At 41.5% G+C, this 17,336-nt stretch overlaps 1 protein-coding gene, 1 non-coding gene and 1 pseudogene across 2 annotated transcripts; 2 read left to right on the top strand and 1 right to left on the bottom strand.

Annotated features, from left to right (window-relative positions):
• Positions 1-632: 632 nt before the first annotated feature.
• TRNAW-CCA lies at positions 633-705 on the top strand. The gene has a single exon. It is a non-coding gene; the product is annotated as a tRNA-Trp (tRNA).
• A 4,809-nt stretch (positions 706-5,514) lies between these two features.
• LOC114904987 lies at positions 5,515-6,367 on the bottom strand (annotated as a pseudogene).
• Positions 6,368-8,965: 2,598 nt separating this feature from the next.
• TMEM202 (transmembrane protein 202) lies at positions 8,966-16,630 on the top strand. Its single transcript, XM_029236518.1, has 5 exons — positions 8,966-9,046; positions 9,297-9,552; positions 14,867-15,016; positions 15,578-15,709; positions 16,315-16,630. Exons 1-5 carry the CDS (start codon positions 8,966-8,968, stop codon positions 16,509-16,511), a joined length of 816 nt encoding a protein of 271 aa, XP_029092351.1. The 3' UTR covers positions 16,512-16,630.
• The last annotated feature ends 706 nt before the right edge of the window (positions 16,631-17,336 follow it).

Genomic DNA, 17,336 nt, shown 5'->3' on the forward strand with positions numbered 1-17,336 from the left:
CCCTGTTACCTCCAGCTCCTCCCATGCTGTTTCCAGAATTACAGAATGCTACCCAATTTACCACTACTAAACATGTACAGCATTCCTTGGGGATACTAAAAATATTTCTGTGTCTAGTTTTTTTTATTTTGAGCCTTATCCCCTCTTCTCTCCTATTTAGTCGTATAATTTTTCTAGTTATCTTTTCAGGCTTACTCCCTAATTCTTTTTTTTTTTTTTTTTGGTTGCACCGGGTCTTAGTTGCAGCAGGCAGGCTCCTTAGTTGTGGCTGGTGGGCTCCTTAGTTGCAGCTTGTGGACTCCTTTGTTGTGGCATACGAACTCTTAATTGCGGCATGCATGTGGGATCTAGTTCCCTGACTAGGGATCGAATCTAGACCCCCTACTTTGAGAGCATGGAGTCTTAACCACTGCGCCACTGGGGAAGTCCCTCCCTAATTCTTAACAACTTTCCCTAACTCTAGACATACATTTCTTGCAATAACTGGCCTTGTCCTATATCTATCCAATCCTAGCCTACACATAGACTTAAAAAAAAAAAATTGCCTGGATATTTACACAGGTGGTTTTCTATGGTCAGATAATTAGAAAAACTAAAGCCCTGAGGGAACATTCAATAGATCTGATGGGACTTCCCTGGTGGTCCAGTGGTTAAGACTCCGTGCTTCCAATGCAGGGGGCTCAGGTTCAATCCCTGGTCAGGGAACTAAGATCCTGCATGCCACGCAGCATGGCCAAAAAATTTTAAAAAACAAAACAGATCTGAGCAAAAGGAGTGACAGTGGGAAAGGGGGATATGGGTCAAATGCAGTAATGTTTCAGATACAAAATGACAGAACTCAGCAACTAACTGGGTGAAGTAGGGATGGGGACAAGGGAAAGAGGAGAGAAAAAGGTGTACCAGTCTAGTTTCCCAAGGGAATCATCGTGCCATTAACTGAATACAAAAGGAAGAGCCAGTTCTGGAAAAAAAGATAATGAGCTCTGAGACATGCTGCTTTGGAGGAGACGGAAGAACAGCAGAGTTGGAATGTCCAGCAGGGCCAAGGAGATACAGGCTGGGAGCTCAAAAGAGAGCTCTGGGCATCATTGCTCAAAGATGACAGTTGAGATCATATGAAATAGTCAAGGGAAAAAGGAAGGAAGGCTAAAAATTAGGGGGAAAGAGGACTTTGGTGAGAGAGAAGTTTGTGAGGGACAAAAGGAGCACAGAGGAGGGATGGCAGCTAGTAGAGTAGGCTGAGCTCAGAGATTAGGATAAAGGGCTTACCAGATAATTTGACTTGCCTCTTATCTTTAAATACAGGTCTGTCATAAGCCCTCACACTGTCACAATACGTTGATTTTATCTCCATGACATGCCTTTTGCTTGCAAGGAATAGGGACTCATGTTATTTCAGGGAAAAGGAGGCCTACTGAAGTGATACACATAACAACCCAAAAAAGCAGAAAACCAGACCTCAGAAAGAGCAGAAATCAAGGGCCTGACTACTCATGACTTTTCTGTTCCTCTCTGAATATCTGCTCCTCTGGTCAGTTTTCCTCTTTGCTTGTCAGTTACTTGAACTTCCTTATAATATCTATTCCCTCATGACTTGACATTCATTGCACAAGACCCAAAATTTTCCATGACTTTCTAGCCCCAGGGTCTTCTTATTCTCCTATCTATGCCTCTGGAGACCCCACTATCTTCCAAAGCTCTGTGCAAATCAAGATTCTATTAATTTTGGCCGCGCTGTGAGGCATACGGGTTCTTAGTTCCCTGACCAGTGATCAAACCCAGGAACCTGGGGCCCAGGCAGTGAGAGAGCTTAATCCTAACCAATGGACCACCAGGGAATTCCCAAATCAAGATTCTCTTGATCTCCCCAGAAGAACAGAAGAATAGTGCGCATGTTCCATAATTTAACCAATTCCCTATGATGCACATTTAGGTTGCTTCCGAGTTTTCTCAGTTGTAAACAATGCTACAGTGACCATTGTAGAGGGTACTGGTTGCCATGCCAACATCTGTTTTCATCCTTTCTCACCAAGAATACTTGGCTTTTCATTTGGAAATTTCATCGACAGTTTGGTAGCTTGGATGAGACTGAGATAGCCCCAGGCCCTCCCTGGTTTAAGCCACGTAATCAGGGCTACTTTCCCCACCCCCTCACTATAAACACCTGGAAACATGGGATAAGATTTTACATTCCCACCAATAATGTGTAAAAATGCCCATTTCATTACTCTCTTCCAACATTAGTATTTATCTTTTTATTGCTACTGTTGATGCCTTGAAATTAATTTTTTAGATGTATCTAATAAAATTGACAGATAAGCTCTAGCAAGATAGAAACAGGATACATGACTTCCACATCATTACAGAAAAAGAAGCTGGATCATTCTGGAAAAATAAGAGGTACAGGAGGAGGTAACATGAATATATAATTAACCAAAAATACAAAGAATAAGAGGGTAGAAATAAGCCCAATCTATCTAAACTATCACCCTATATGTAAATAGGTTAGATCCCCCCATTAAAAGACGAAGACTCTCAAATTGAGCAAAGAACAGTCTAAATGTTGTTGATAAGAGACATTTTAAGTGAAACCAAAGTGATGACACTAAAAGAATGGTCTGAGAAGTACCGGAAAAATGCAAACAAGAAAGAGAGCAAGGAAGGCATTTATTAACATGTGAAAAAACCCAAGACACACAGAAGTTAAATGGAACAAAGAAGAATATTTTTAATGATAAAAGGTACAATTCACAAAGAAGAGAGACATCATAAACCATTAGACACCTAACAAATATATATATATATATATATATATATATATATAAAAAGCAAAAACCAGAAGAAATATAAGGGAAAAGAAAAAATTATAATCATAGTGAGACATTTAACATTTCTCTGAGAATATTTTATCAAGTGCAGAGAAAATAAGAATAGGAACATCTTGAATGATATCATTAATAACTTAATTATAATAGGTTTAGAATCTTATATCCCCCACAAATACATTTAAAATTTTGTGTCTCATACGTTGTTATTAAATGTCCACAGGACATTTAGAGAAATTGGCAAAAAGGTAAACATTACTTTTTTGAATCTTATAGGACATGTTCTTTGACCATAATGTATCAAAATTAAGGGGGAAAAAAAAAATTAAGGGGGAGAAAAAAATCTAAACATGTAGATATACTTTTAAAATTCTAAATAATTCTTGGGCCAACTATAAAAACAAATACTCCTAGAAGTATATCAGAAGAATAATATATCCTGTCCAAACATATTTTACTACAGGAATGCAAAACTAGTTAAACAATATGAAGTGTATTAAGGCAATGTTTATGTTAAATAGGTTAAAAAGAAAGACCATATTCTAGAGGTTCAGAAGGAATTTGATACAGCTATTCTAAATTAGAAATCTTGATGAAATAGAAATAGAATGAAACTTTTTTAACATGAAAATGAATGTACATATGAAACAAAAAGCAATAGAGTTCATTCCACTAAAGTCAAGAGTAAGATAAGCATGCCCTCTATCCTTAATAAAACTGTCCAATCAGGGCTTCCCTGGTGGCGCAGTGGTTGAGAGTTCGCCTGCCGATGCAGGGGACATGGTTTTGGGCCCTGGTCCGGGAAGATCCTACATGCTGCGGAGCAACTAAGCCTGTGCACCACAACTCCTGAACCTACACTCTAAGAGCCCGCGAGCCACAACTACGACTAGAGACCGTGCTCCACAGCAAGAGAAGCCACCGCAGTGAGAAGTCCATGCACCGCAACAAAGAGTGGCCCCCACTCACCGCAACTAGAGAGAGCCTGTGTGCAGCAACGAAGATGCAATGAAGACCCAACACAACCAAAATAAACAAATAAATAAATAAATTTATTTATTTAAAAAAAAAAGTGAGTTAATGTATGTAAAGCACCTAGCACAGGTCCTAGTAGATAAGGTTATATAAATAAGCTATAACAATAAAATATTGATTTTATAGATTCCTAGAAGTGAAATTACCAAGACAAAAGATACATTTTTAAGATTCTTGATTTAAAAAAAGATTCTTGATATATGTATCTAATTTTTTTAACTCTTTATTAAAGTATAGCATAAATATAGAACTCTGGTAATCAGTGCCCAGATCAAGAAATAGAACATCTCCAACACCCCAAAAGTCCCTTGCATGTCCCTTCCTAGTCCTTAGTCATTTTCCTCCCAAGGGTATTTCTGACTTCTGGCAACACTGATTTGCCAGTTTTGCCCTTCATTTGAGTGGAATCATACATATGTACTCTTTTGTGTCTGGCTTCTTTTGCTCAGCATTACGTTTATGAGATTTATCCATATTTCATGTGCTTGTAGATTACTCATATTGCTGTACAGTATTTCCTTGTATGAATGTACCACAATTTTCCATTCTTCTGCTGCTGGGCAACTGGGTAGTTCCCAGTTTGGGGCTATTATAAAAAGTGTTGCTGGGAGCACTATACATGTCTTTTGGTGGACATAAGGACACTTTTTCTTTTGCGTACCTACATACATTGAAAAGGGCATGTGTTTATTCAGCTCCAACAGATACTGTCAAGTAGTTTTTCAATGTGATTCTACCAATTTACACTACCAAAAGAAGTGTATGAGAGTTCCAGTTGCTCCACATACTTACCAATACTTTTTCATTTGAGCCATTCTGATGGAAGTGTAGTGATATTGCATTGTGGTTTTAATTTGCATTTCCCTGATGACTAATGAAATTGAGCACCTTTTTATATGTTTATTGCCCATTTTGATGTCTCGCAAAGCATTAATTAAGGACTTCGCTCATTCTCCTAGTAGGTTGTTTTCTTTCCTATTGATTTGTAAGAGTTCTTAATATATTCTTGCTACAAGCCCTTTGTTAGATATAAACGTTGCAATATCTTACCCCACTCTGTGGATTGTCTTTTTACTCTCTCAATGGTATCTTCCGGTGAACAGAAGTTCTTAAGTTCAGCATAATTCAGTTTATCAAAATTTTCCTTTGTGGTTAATGCTTTTTCATGTCCTGTTTAAATAAGGCTTTGATAGCTAGCCTTTCTTCCTTCCTTCCTTCCTTCCTTCCTTCCTTCCTTTCTTGGCTGTGTTGGGTCTTAGTTGTGGCATGTGGACTCTTCGTTGCAGTGCATGGGCTTCTCTCTAGTTGTGGCATGCAGGTTTTCTCTCTCTGGTTGTGGTGCACAGGCTCCAGAGCACGTGGGCTCTGTAATTTGCAGCACGTGGGCTCTCTCGTTGAGGCATCGGGGCTCAGTAGTTGTGGCGCGCAGGCTTAGTTGCCCTGCAGCATGGGGGATCTTTGTTCCCCAACCAGGGATCTAACCCGCGTCCCCTGCATTGGAAGACAGATTCTTTACCACTGAACTGCCAGGGAAGTCCCTTGTGTCCTGTTTAAAAAAAGAAAAATTCTTGGTCTACTTCAAGATCACAAAGATGTTACATTACGTTTTTTCTAACCAAAATTGCTTTTTTTTTTTCAGTACCATAAAATTATTTTAATATCTTTTTCTCTATGACTGAGTATACAAAGATAATGGAAGTAATGTATTTTTCTGATATCAAGATGGGTAGAATATATCAAAATCCACCTATTGAATTTTCTTTAAATAGTCCTCCAAAGCATCCTGAAGAAAGGCAGGAAGTTTTCACTTTCACTTTGTGGAAGGACCTAGCATGCTTTAAGTACAAATATGCCTGGCTAGTAATGACGTATATTATGTCTCTCACATTTTTATCATTGGTTCTTCTGTAGAAAACCCTCCTGTGAAACACCATGTGCTGTATTTGTCAAACACACAAATATCTGAGGGAAGGAACACCGTTTTTCGGCCACTATGATAGGACATTGCTCTTACGTATATGACAATTCCTTGTGCTTTTCCAGGGTGACTTGTGGCATGACCTGCACCAAGATCCTTTATACCCAGTACTTCTAGTCTTAAATAAGGAAGAGAGCCCTGTGTGTTTTCTGCATAACTGTACAGTTTCTGTGTATTATGATATGCTGTGTCATCCAAACTTTTTTCTCCTTCATCAATGATTTTGAGAAGCCATTTTTTGGTCAGATTATGTCTTTTGACAGCAGCTTCCCATCCACTTTTTCTTCTCAGTCCCTCATGTGGGGCCCTGGCTTTCCGTCTTACTGGGGCTCTGTGAAGTCAATCTGGGGCCCAGAAACAGGGCCTGCTCTGCTGGTGGCAGACCTGCTGTATTTCAATAGCCACAGGCTGATGGGGTGGATTATCACAGAATATTTGGTCCACAGTTTTTTTTTCAAAACTGCATTCACATCAGTCCAATTGTTTTCTCAGAGGCCGAGTCTTTAATCAGCCTGAGCCAGTTCCACATCGAAGGCCCTCAATGCAAGAGCAGAGCTTTGGGATTCTGCAGGGAGCAGCAGGGAACATAAATAGCCATCATGATATTGTTTCTGCAGCATCTCCACACAGTATCATTCTGTGCTCAAAGCACTCGGTCCACTGTCCATGGCCATGCTTCCCCTGGGGCACCACCGGCCTGGAAGCGGAGGTGGTGGCACAGACTGGGGACCCCAAATTGCTTTTTAAAGTAGGTGAATCACAATATACACAGCCATAAGATATGAATAAATGCTTGTTTTGTCATATGCATCCCAGGCCCTAGCAAGTTCCAAGCTGGCCTGAACATCTGCCTTTTTGGTAGTGCTGAAATAGGCCTTGAAATAGGCCTGGGAGTTGAATGGTGCCTGACCTATTCCTTTAATAGCCAGAGGGTTGCATCATTTGCCAAATCAGACACTGTTCACAAAATGACCTCCTTACATCAGTATCATCTCTTTGGTAATGTGCTTGTTTAGTGCTGCTACTAGAGGGGTGAGGGGTGACGCATCCTTTCCATTAACACGAGTATTTCATCTATCTCATGGTGGCCTGTGCCAAGGCCATGCTCAAGCAATCTTGGAAAGACAGTTAAAACATAATAATAGTAGATAGTATTTAGCAAGCACGTATTAATTGCTCACCATTGATAGTATATTTATCAATAATATCAATATCCATCAATAATAATATTTATTGTGCAGTTATGAAGGCACTGTGCTAAGAGCGTTATGTGTGTTATCTCATTTCATCTTCACATGAATTCTATGAGACAGGAATGATTATTATCCCAGTTTTAGAAATGAGGGAACTGAAGCTCAGTGAAGTTAAGGAAATTTCCCAAAGGAACTTGACCAGTAAGTGTCGGAACTAAGTAAATGCTCAACCAGGATGGAAACACAGGCCTGTCTGTTCACAGCCTATGTTAGCTCTCTAGCCATACACGTGTATCTAACAGATATGCCATACAAGTCAGTTTGATGCAGCTGCAAAAGTCTTTCTTATAATCATGCCAGTAGGGCTAGAGTATCCCAGCAATTAAAACTTCACAATATAATTGCATAGCATGGCATAAGACTCTTTGTGATCTAGCCCGTACCTCTATACGCAACCCTCAATCCTCATCTTTGATTTTGCACCCAGTAGAACCACCCTGCTTCTAGTGCCCTGAGAACTTCATGGTGTTCATGGCTTTCTGCCTTGAGACATACTATTCTCTTTGTTTCACATTCCCTTCCCCTTGTTTATTTGTCAAATTCCTTTAAAATCCAGCTAAGACATTGTCTTTTCCAGTAAACCTTCCCTAATTTCCCTCTGACAGTGCTAAACGTTCTGTTCTCCGTATCAACCTCTGTATTTAATATAAAAATGCATTGCTCGTTCATTCATTCAACATTAAATACTATTCTTTTCAGGCAGCAGGCTAAGTACTAGGAGACAGTCAAGTAACACTTTTGCAGAAGGAAGACTATGTTGCTAAAGCATGGACGTAACCTAGCTAGTCATTCCCACCAGCTGAAATAAAGAATAGGTTTCAACCAGTTGGGGTGGGTGGGGAGAGCGTATACTGGGAGAAAAGTGTGATGGGACATTCTGCTTCAGCCCAAACTTAGGAAAACAAGAGTTGGTAATCCAGCCGGGCATTTGTTTGAATCAACGTTCATGCTGTGGAACAGGATGACATCTGTTCAGTATCTTGGACTGATTTTGAGCCCTTGTGGGGAAAGGAGTTAGGACCAATGCTGAGAGAGTTGTTTAAGAAGAAGATTTTGAGATACTCTGGGTGTATGTTTTGCTGCTGTGGAGCCAGGGAAAGGCCAGCCTCTTCACTTCCACACAGAACCCAACTCTGCTGTATTATCTTGAGGGGTAGCTTTCCGCACGTTGGCTGGTAGCCCCCTGGGGTAGGGATACTGGCATTTTTACAGGCCCTGTGTCAGCAGTGGCCTTGGCAGAGGCTGTACCCTTGAATGGCTTCATGGGTAGAGGGTATTGAAGAGGGGGAACCAGAGCAAAAAAGGAAAACAAAGGTGGATGCCGAATGAAGGCCTATGGCTGACAGACTGGTTCTTCCACCTATGAGACACACCTGGCGTCTTCCACTTAAAATTGGGGCAAGAACATGAATTCTGGGCTGCTGAGATATATCTATATACATAAACATATTTGTATTTATATATCTTGGTAGATTAAGATCATATAATCTTAAATTATAACCACAAACTATTGAGTCCTGGAGACATCAGAGTTATCCTTTTTTATTTGCTTTTAGGGAACTATGTCTTATTTATCTTTATGTCCCAGGACCTATCACAAAGCCTGACTGACACACAGCAACTGGTGACAAAATATTTGTGGATTTATTTAATAAAGGAGTTAGGAGGAGTCCGAGAAGGAGGGTGAAGAGCATCACACATACATGCACATGCTTAGAACGTGATGATTTCTTCCTGATCTGACCAAACCCAGAGTATGAAGGAGAAATGGGATCCATAGATCCCAGTTTCCAACCCCTTTGGATTCTGTCCGTGTGTATGAGGACATGCTGAGACAAGTTCCGTGGCAGTTAGAACGTGAACTGACTGCCAAGATGGAGAGGAAGGAGCAATTAATCTTTACCTTCTACTGTCCCAAGGTTCCCAAAGTCAAGGGGTACCAGAAATACCAAAGGGTGAGGAGGTACCCAATTGTAGTTCAGATGGGAAGAAGAGGACTTGTTTAAAGGCGGGTCTAGACAGAGTGTCCTAAAGATAGGGAAAAGATGACCCAGAAATGTTTGTTTTTTATAGAAGGGGTAGGGAAAGCTATCCACCAATCGAACCCACGTGGGGGTACTTGAGGCAGAAAAGAGCAGGAGACCCTGGGGGTCAAGGGTTATCTTTTTGGGTAGGCAATATCTCCCTCATCCCTCATCCTTGTAGCCTACCCTCCCTACCAACCAACATCCGAGTGCCTCGATGCCACCCCAGAGGCTGCAGCAGCATGTGGATCAGACACACACCTACATCCGAATGTTCTGTGGCAGCCTCTGTGGTTTTAGCCTCCTAATGCTGATCTGCATGTCCCCACTGAACTGGGTGCAGTTCCTGGTGATCAACGATGGCCTTGAGCTCTACGCAGGACTCTGGATCTCATGCAACCATGAGCTGTGCTGGAGCCACACACCCAAGCCACCCTGTGAGTGCCACTAAATTGAATGCCACAGGCCCCACAGTTCCAGAGTTTTCTGCCACAATGGCCCTTCATCTTTCTTCCTCCAAGATCTTTTGCCCCTCACCTCTCCAAGTCTAGGAGGGATCTCAGCCAGATTGTGAACATGGCCGTTCTTCTCTTTGGTGTCCCTGGTGTACCCTTTCTCCCTTCTACCCCAGGTTGTTTCCTCTCCCAAATTATGAGTTGATAGTCTCTTTACCCTCTGGGAAGAACTCGTTTGTCATTTATGATCTGTTCCTGTGATGCAAAGAGATTGTTATTCTAATGTGGTTCGCAGAAACAGAAGTGATTGATCATAGCTGGGAGATAGAGCAAAGTGTCTCAACCTCCATCAGATTTAACTTTCAAGGTCAGTTTGTTCTTATGCTAGCAACAGAAGAGAAGTTAAATGCATGTCAGATATGTAGTATAACAAATGCCAGCTATTTAGAGAATAAATTGTCAAATTTTATGTGAATTTAAGTAAATCTGAAGTTGCAACACATAATATTTAAAAGTAAATGTCTAGGGCTAGAAGATACCATATGCATGAGGTTTTTCAACCAGAACTAAGACTTACAGGAAAGCTAAAACTACACTAAAGAGTTTCCCCAACATCTGCAAGAGAAACATTTACACAAAGAACAGGTATTGCGAAAGAAAACATACATGAGTAAAGTGTTTATTTCACTTCTTAGATAAACAGGAGTCCCAGATTTGGGGGGAGGGGGGACCTAGGCCCAACCCTGAAGTGGAGCATCACTTATTTGGCATGGGCTCACGCTTTGTATTTGGAACTAAGGAGCGGGATCGTAAAGCGAGATCTTCGGAAGAAACTAAAATCAAAGGCAGGCAGAGAATTCAACTGCATCTTCAACTGAAAATAAAAACTAGAGAAAATAATTGCAACAAATATGAAAGATAAAAGGTTAATTGCCTTAATATATATATATATAATATACAAATTATTATTACAAAAAAGACAAATATCCCAATAAATAAATTTTTTGTAAACAATTCACAAAACAGAAACTACAGATATCTAATAAACATGGGAAAAATGACTTTAACCTCAGTCAGCCATTAAAGAATGGCAAATCAGATGAACGATGAGATAGGATTTTTCAGCCATGACATTAAAAGAGATTTGTAAATGGTAATACACAATGCTGCACACTCCCGTACACACTGAGGACACATAAATAGGAACAACCAAAGCAATATGATTATGTGCATTCAGAGATTTACACTCACTAATTCCATTTCTAGAGAAATGGAGTGAGAGATAAAGGCATAAAAATTAAGCTGCCATTATATTTATGTAACCCAGGCTAAACCTCAGGCCTTGAGATTATTATTTACATCTTTAATGAGTCAGAATCTTGAAATGTTGTCACTTAAAGCAGTTTATTTTTTGGAGCCTTGAATTCACCTTTGAGGCCAACTGTTAATGGTTTGGAGAATGTCAACTAAGTGAGTCCTTAAGTACACAATTGTAAGTCAAGTATCCACCCTGTTTCCAGTGTTAACTAGTCCTAATTCTAGGGTCAGTAATCAGTCTGCAATACAGATCTCATAAGGAATTCCCCAAATATAATCAGTATGTCCAGGCCTCATCAGCCTGTAACAATAATATGTTATTATTGCCCAGATAGATTATTGCCCAAGTTCAAGAACTTCAAACTTTTACCTACTGGATTGCAAGAATTTAGCCCCCTCTCCCATGGAGTCCCCAGTCATTTCTTTTCTTTTTTTTTTTTTTATAAATTTATTTATTGGCTGCATTGGGTCTTCATTCCTGCGCGGGGGCTTTCTCTATTTTCAGAGAGCGGGGCCTACTGTTTGTTGTGGTGTGCGGGCTTCTCATTGTGGTGGCTTCTCTTGTTGTGGAGCATGGCCTCTAGGCGCACGGGCTTCAGTAGTTGGAGCACACAGGCTCAATAGCTGTGGCGCAAGGGCTTAGTTGCTCTGTGGCATGTGGGATCTTCCCGGACCAGGGCTTGAGCCTGTGTCCCTGTCCCCTGCATTGGCAGGTGGATCCTTAACCACTGTGCCACCAGGGAAGCCCCCCAGTCATTTCTGAGACTTTCACTGGGGCTATCTCAAGTGGGCTCAAGTACATGTGTGCTCATGTTCCTCTGTCCTGGACTTACTTCAGGCCATTGTTCCTCTGCCTCTGTCTTCCCCTGGTTCTAGATAACTGATAGCCTCTGTGCCGTAGCTATTGGTAATGGGATGAAGAAAGGATGGGAGTAAAGGACACCATCCTTCACTTTTACTACTAGGTCACAGCATGGAACAGACCTTTCTGCTAATTTCCCCCATAGCATAGGTGAGATCAGACCATAATGTAAAAGAATGTGTTGCCACAGAGAGTAACTTGAACTGTCTTTTTTGCAGAGGGTGGGGAAGAAAGCATAGGTCTTTGGTCCAGAGCCAGGACCCCAGGAACCATCACACAATAAACACCCACAGGCTGTGTAGGGATGATTTATTCTGATGTACCAACTGGTGACAAGGGAATCTAAATACTAAGAAGATTTCAAAGCTTCCTCTCCAGGGTTCTGGGTATCCATCCAGGATCTTTTCTATTCTTACTGAGACATACAAGTAAGGCCTTTTATTAATGGGTAAGCTGCTATAAAGATTGCTGTTTAAAAGCTGAAATAGGATTTGCTCTTACAGGAGGTAGAGGCTTGAATTCACCTTTCAGACCTTTGTTTTGTTTTGTTACCTGAATTTTAAAAGACTGTGAAGTTAGCCAAATGCAGCTGTTTTAGACTCTGAAGCTAAGTGTTTAGTTAGTTTGGTTAGATAACCTTTTGCGTCTCGTTGTGACTGGTAGACTTGGTCCCTCTGAGGCGTTAGACTCTGCTCTGCTGCAGGTATTTAGTTGCTCCTGTGGACTTGTGAGTGATCTTGTTTATGGAGCTTTCAGGAGGTGAGCAGCTAAGACTGAGAAGATTGTAAGAAGAACGTGAAGGTCCATTCCTCCCCTCATGGTATAAGAAAGACTGGACTGTAACATATCTTAGACAGGAGTTGGACTGGATATCTTAGTACTCTTTTGTTTTCTAAATATCAGAACCCATTTGAAATAGCATAAGCTAAAGAGCGAACTTCTTTATAATGACTCAGAAGCATCTCATAGACTCCCAAAGGCAGGAAGTTTTCTGGACCTCAGGGAATTCCAGAAGAGGCTGTGATCTCAGGCAAAGAAAATCAAGCCAGACAGTCACTCAGTCTCTCCAGAGCTCCTTTGTCACTCAACTTTGTTTATGCTTTATTTTATCTCTACAGCTCAGCTTTTCCTGTTTATTAGTATGTAAGTGCCTGAAAAAGGGGATATACCAGGCTAGCTTTATACCTTCTTGGTTCAAGCAAGCAAAAGAGGAAATTAGCATCAATCAGTCCCAAATCCAGATATCCAAGGATCAGAGTTAAATTGGTACCCTTCCTTGGTCCTACTAGCTATAGTCAAGGGATCTATAGGCAAGGATCCAGGGCTCTAGACAGGGACTGCTAAGGCCCATGGGGGACTGGGGGCTCAATACTGCAAAAGATGCCTATCACACTGGGCTTCATGCAGCTCAGTCTAGGCTGATGGTTCTGACTGGCTAATTCTGAATGACCCAGTTTTCAGAAAACGTGCTGCCCTTGGGTTATCATGTTTTAATGTGGCTAACTTGTTGGGGCCACATGGCACCTGACCTCTGTGGGTAGGAGTGTGATTTCTCTTAATGGAAATTACTGTTATCGATTGTGTTAGCCAGTGATGTGTTCTAGAGAACAAAATAAGACTTAAGAGGCAGTTTGTCAACTGGGATAAGCTTGGTACTCTTCTCTCTGGGTTGCTTGGAAGATGGACTTGGATTCTTAGACATTGAAGTGCTTAGAGAACTTTCAGTGGTAGGGATGACCTGGCCCTTGTTACGTTGAGACAGAAAATAAGCTAGACCAGGAGGCACCCTATAAAGCAGTGGTCCCCAACCTTTTTGACACCAGAGACCGGTTTCGTGGAAGACAATTTTTCGAGGGGGGGAATGGTTCAGGCAGTAATGTGAGCGATGGGGAGCGGCAGATGAAGCTTCGCTTGCTCATCTGCTGCTCACCACCTGCTGTGTGGCCCGGCTCCTAACAGGTGCCCGGGGGTTGGGGACCCCTGCTATAAAGGATATTGAAGATAGTGGCGGATCTGTGGTTATCTCAGAAACATACATCTATATGTAATTGTAAGTTACTCTATTTCTTAAATCTGTAAAACATTGCTGGGGAAGTCAAGGGAAGGATCTATTCCTTAGGGATATGGTAGCCAAAAGTATGGGTTGGCATGCTCCCTTTTCTGCCAAAGAGAGCAGAGCTCTGGAGCCAAGAGATAGGAGAGAGAAGGAGTGTTGTGGCACTAGGCTAAGGGCATTGGAGCCAAATAACTTTAGCAGACCTGTCCTCAAACACATGTGAGACGGGACCTTGAGAGACTCTCAGGAAAAAAAGGAGATATTTGTGGGGTGTTAAATTCCTGCAGTCCAGTAAATTAGGTCTTGAAATCATTACAGTATGGGAGTTCGGGTAAATGTGACTTCATTTTGTAGTCACAGGCTGACAGGGACTGTACACGCCAGATACATTTGAAAGAGAAAAAACAAATAGAAACAAACTCCAACAACAATAAAATCACTAAGCAAAGTACGTTGATATGATAGACTATCTTGTAGCTATTAAATATGATGTTTACAGCAGGTGATCTGGGAAAAATCTTACCATATAATCCTCTCAAAAATCACGAAATTCAGTATCATATCCACTGTGTACAGAGGACAGAAAAATACCAGAAAGAAGCCAAATAAAATGCTAACAATGGTTGTCTTTGGGTAGTGGGATTGTGGCTGAATTCCTGCTGCTTCTTCGTACTTTTCTAGTCTCTCCAATGCTTATATTGAACATGTATTACTTTTAGAATTAGAATTAGGAAAAGAAAAAGGTTAAATTTGTGTTGCGATGTTAGAGTCACACCTCTTATAAGCTAGTTTACATCTAAGTTAATGTGTTAATATACCCAGAACTATTTGTATATTACCTTTAGTTCTAAAGTGAAGGTTTTGCCTTCATAGTGAAAAATTCCAAGTATCAATGAAGAGCTGGGAAAGAAGATCCTTATTTGTGCCCTGGATGCCACATAGCAAGCTCAGCTTCATCCTCTTTTGTCTTCACTCCCTTCTCTAAGACTCTGTCTGGTTTTCTTAAGGAGAGGTCCCCCACTGGACTAACCAGGCCTTTTCTTTCTCCATCTCCTTGGCAGATTACCTCCAATATTCCAGGGCCTTCTTCCTCATCTCTGTCCTCACCATACTTGTTGCTCTTGGCTGGCTCTTCAGAGCTTGCCTCCCTAGAAGAGGAAGAATGACTCCTAACTTGGATCTGAAGGTATCCATGCTCAGCTTCATCTCAGGTACAGACCTAGATGGCAGGGCAATACTATGGTAAAATTGTTGAGGGAACATAGTTCCTCTGTGTGGGCTTCCATCCTCTTTTTCTTGTCCCTTTTCTCTTCTTCATTATTACATCAAGTTGCCAGCTACCTGCCTTGTCTTATTGTATAAAACATCCATTAGTGGGCTTCCCTGGTGGTGCAGTGGTTGAGAGTCCGCCTGCCGATGCAGGGGACACGGGTTCGTGCCCCGGGCCGGGAAGATCCCACATGCCGCGGAACAGCTGGGCCCGTGAGCCATGGCCGCTGAGCCTGCCCGTCCGGAGCCTGTGCTCCGCAACAGGAGAGGCCACAACAGTGAGAGGCCCGCGTACTGCAAAAAAACACAAAAAAACACAAAAACATCCATTAGTTAACTTATGCCAGGCCCCTTCTCTCTCCCACCTTGGTCAGTCCTTGAATTCTTATCTTCTTGATCCTTTCTATACAATATGGTGTCTGGAAGTAGACGAAGAGTTGGGGGTGGCTGTCAAGGCAGATTGAAGACACTGAGGGATATGACGTGTTTTCTTCTGCTCCTAGCCTCCTGCTTGCTCCTCTGCCTCATCCTGTTTCTGGCACAGGTGCACTGGCATTCTAGGGATGCCATGGAATCAGCTCTCCTATGGACCTATCATATTAATTGGGGGAGTGACTTCTTATACATGTTTGCTGGTGAGTCAGTCCCCTCCCTGCTTTATGCTAGAAGGATAGAAGGGGAAATCACTTCTTGGAAGGGAGGTGGAATCTAAGAGAAATAGAAACACTAACTGTTCCTTTTAAGAACACTTAAACATCTAGAAGCAGAGTGGTATGGTAAAGAAAGCACGGATTGGGAATTCCCTGGCGGTCCAGTGGTTAAGACTCTGTGCTTCCACTGCAGGGGGTGCGGGTTGGATCACAGGTTGGGGAACTAAGATCCCGCATGCCGCGTGACGTGGCCAAAAAGCATGGATTTTGGAGTCTGAAAAGTTAGAATTAGTAAACTGTTCTACCACTAACTGAGGCACAGACAGGTTGAGTAACTTGCTTAAGACAGCACAGAAAGTAGTGAAACTATGATTTGCATCCAGGAGGTTCTAGCTTTGTTCCAACCATGTAAGAAGTACAATAATGAAATGGAAGCACAGAAGGATAATGGAAGCCTGCTGGGGGAAGGAGGGTTGGCTTCACTGAAAAGAGGCATTTTGAGCTGAGTATTTAAAGAATGAGTTAGAATTTTAAAAGCCAAAAGGCCATCTGTCTCTTGAAACTCACCTCGAATTCTTCTCTCCCCCTAGGGATTATCTCCTTCCTCAACCACATAACTTCCAGATCTCCTCCCCTTGATCAAAATGTCACTGCAGTTCCCATAGACAAGCCAAGGCTGGGGATTGGTCCAGTGACTACAGTATCACCTGCTGAAGATGCTGAGTCAGGGTTTCAGACAGAATCTACACGTGAGAAAGAGAAAAAACGATCAAGTACAGAACTGTGATGGTGATAGGATAACCCAACTACTTCCTGTCTTAAAACAGGGGAGGAGAAGCTCACTGAGTAGGGAATGATTGTGCAGATTCGAGGAAACTCTCCTAATACCATGGCCATATTGCTGAAGGAGAGAGCATTAAAGCTGATGAAATGTCCTTTGTGTATGTTGCATCTAAAATATGTATGGTAGTCATAAAGAAAATAATGAAAACTCACCCGAGAAAAAGTTTCTAAAAGAAAACATCAGTGTTTAGGGTCATGAATGAAAGAAACTAGCAATAGATGCAGTGCGTGGATCAGAGCTCTCTTTGGGCATCAGGGATTTCATAGACCAGAATGGTCAATGTAGAAAAATGTCACCAAATTTTGTTTGAAATTCTCTTTATCGTGTGTGGCTTTGGGAATACCCAGGATGGAAGGCATTTGAACAATATTGTTGAATCTAATTGGCGATCATTACCAGAAATGGAATGAACAACAATGGAGATAATACCTACTACCCAAAGGAGGTGAGAGGTGCTGGGTAGATTCTGGGGAATCCATGACATCCCACTTCTTATGAAGATTGGTAATTTGAAAACCTTACAGTCTATTAGGTAAACCAACTGCTTCTCCCTAAGCTAGAGGTTATGTTAACCAAGCATCCATAAACTCTCTGAAATTCTATACAAAACTTGTGTATGCTCTTTTCTGTGAAGAGGGCCATACATTCAATCAGATTCTTGATAGGCCTATGACTCTTTTGATTCCTTAGATTATGTTTTACTGAGCGAAATGAGGCTAAAGGACTTTCTTCAGCCTAAGTATATACGTGGACAAAGTTAAAATTTTT

The sequence above is a fragment of the Monodon monoceros genome, unplaced genomic scaffold (assembly GCF_005190385.1).
Source record: "Monodon monoceros isolate NGI ecotype Baffin Bay Population unplaced genomic scaffold, NGI_Narwhal_1 Super_Scaffold_21, whole genome shotgun sequence".
NCBI classification, from domain to species: domain Eukaryota; kingdom Metazoa; phylum Chordata; class Mammalia; order Artiodactyla; family Monodontidae; genus Monodon; species Monodon monoceros.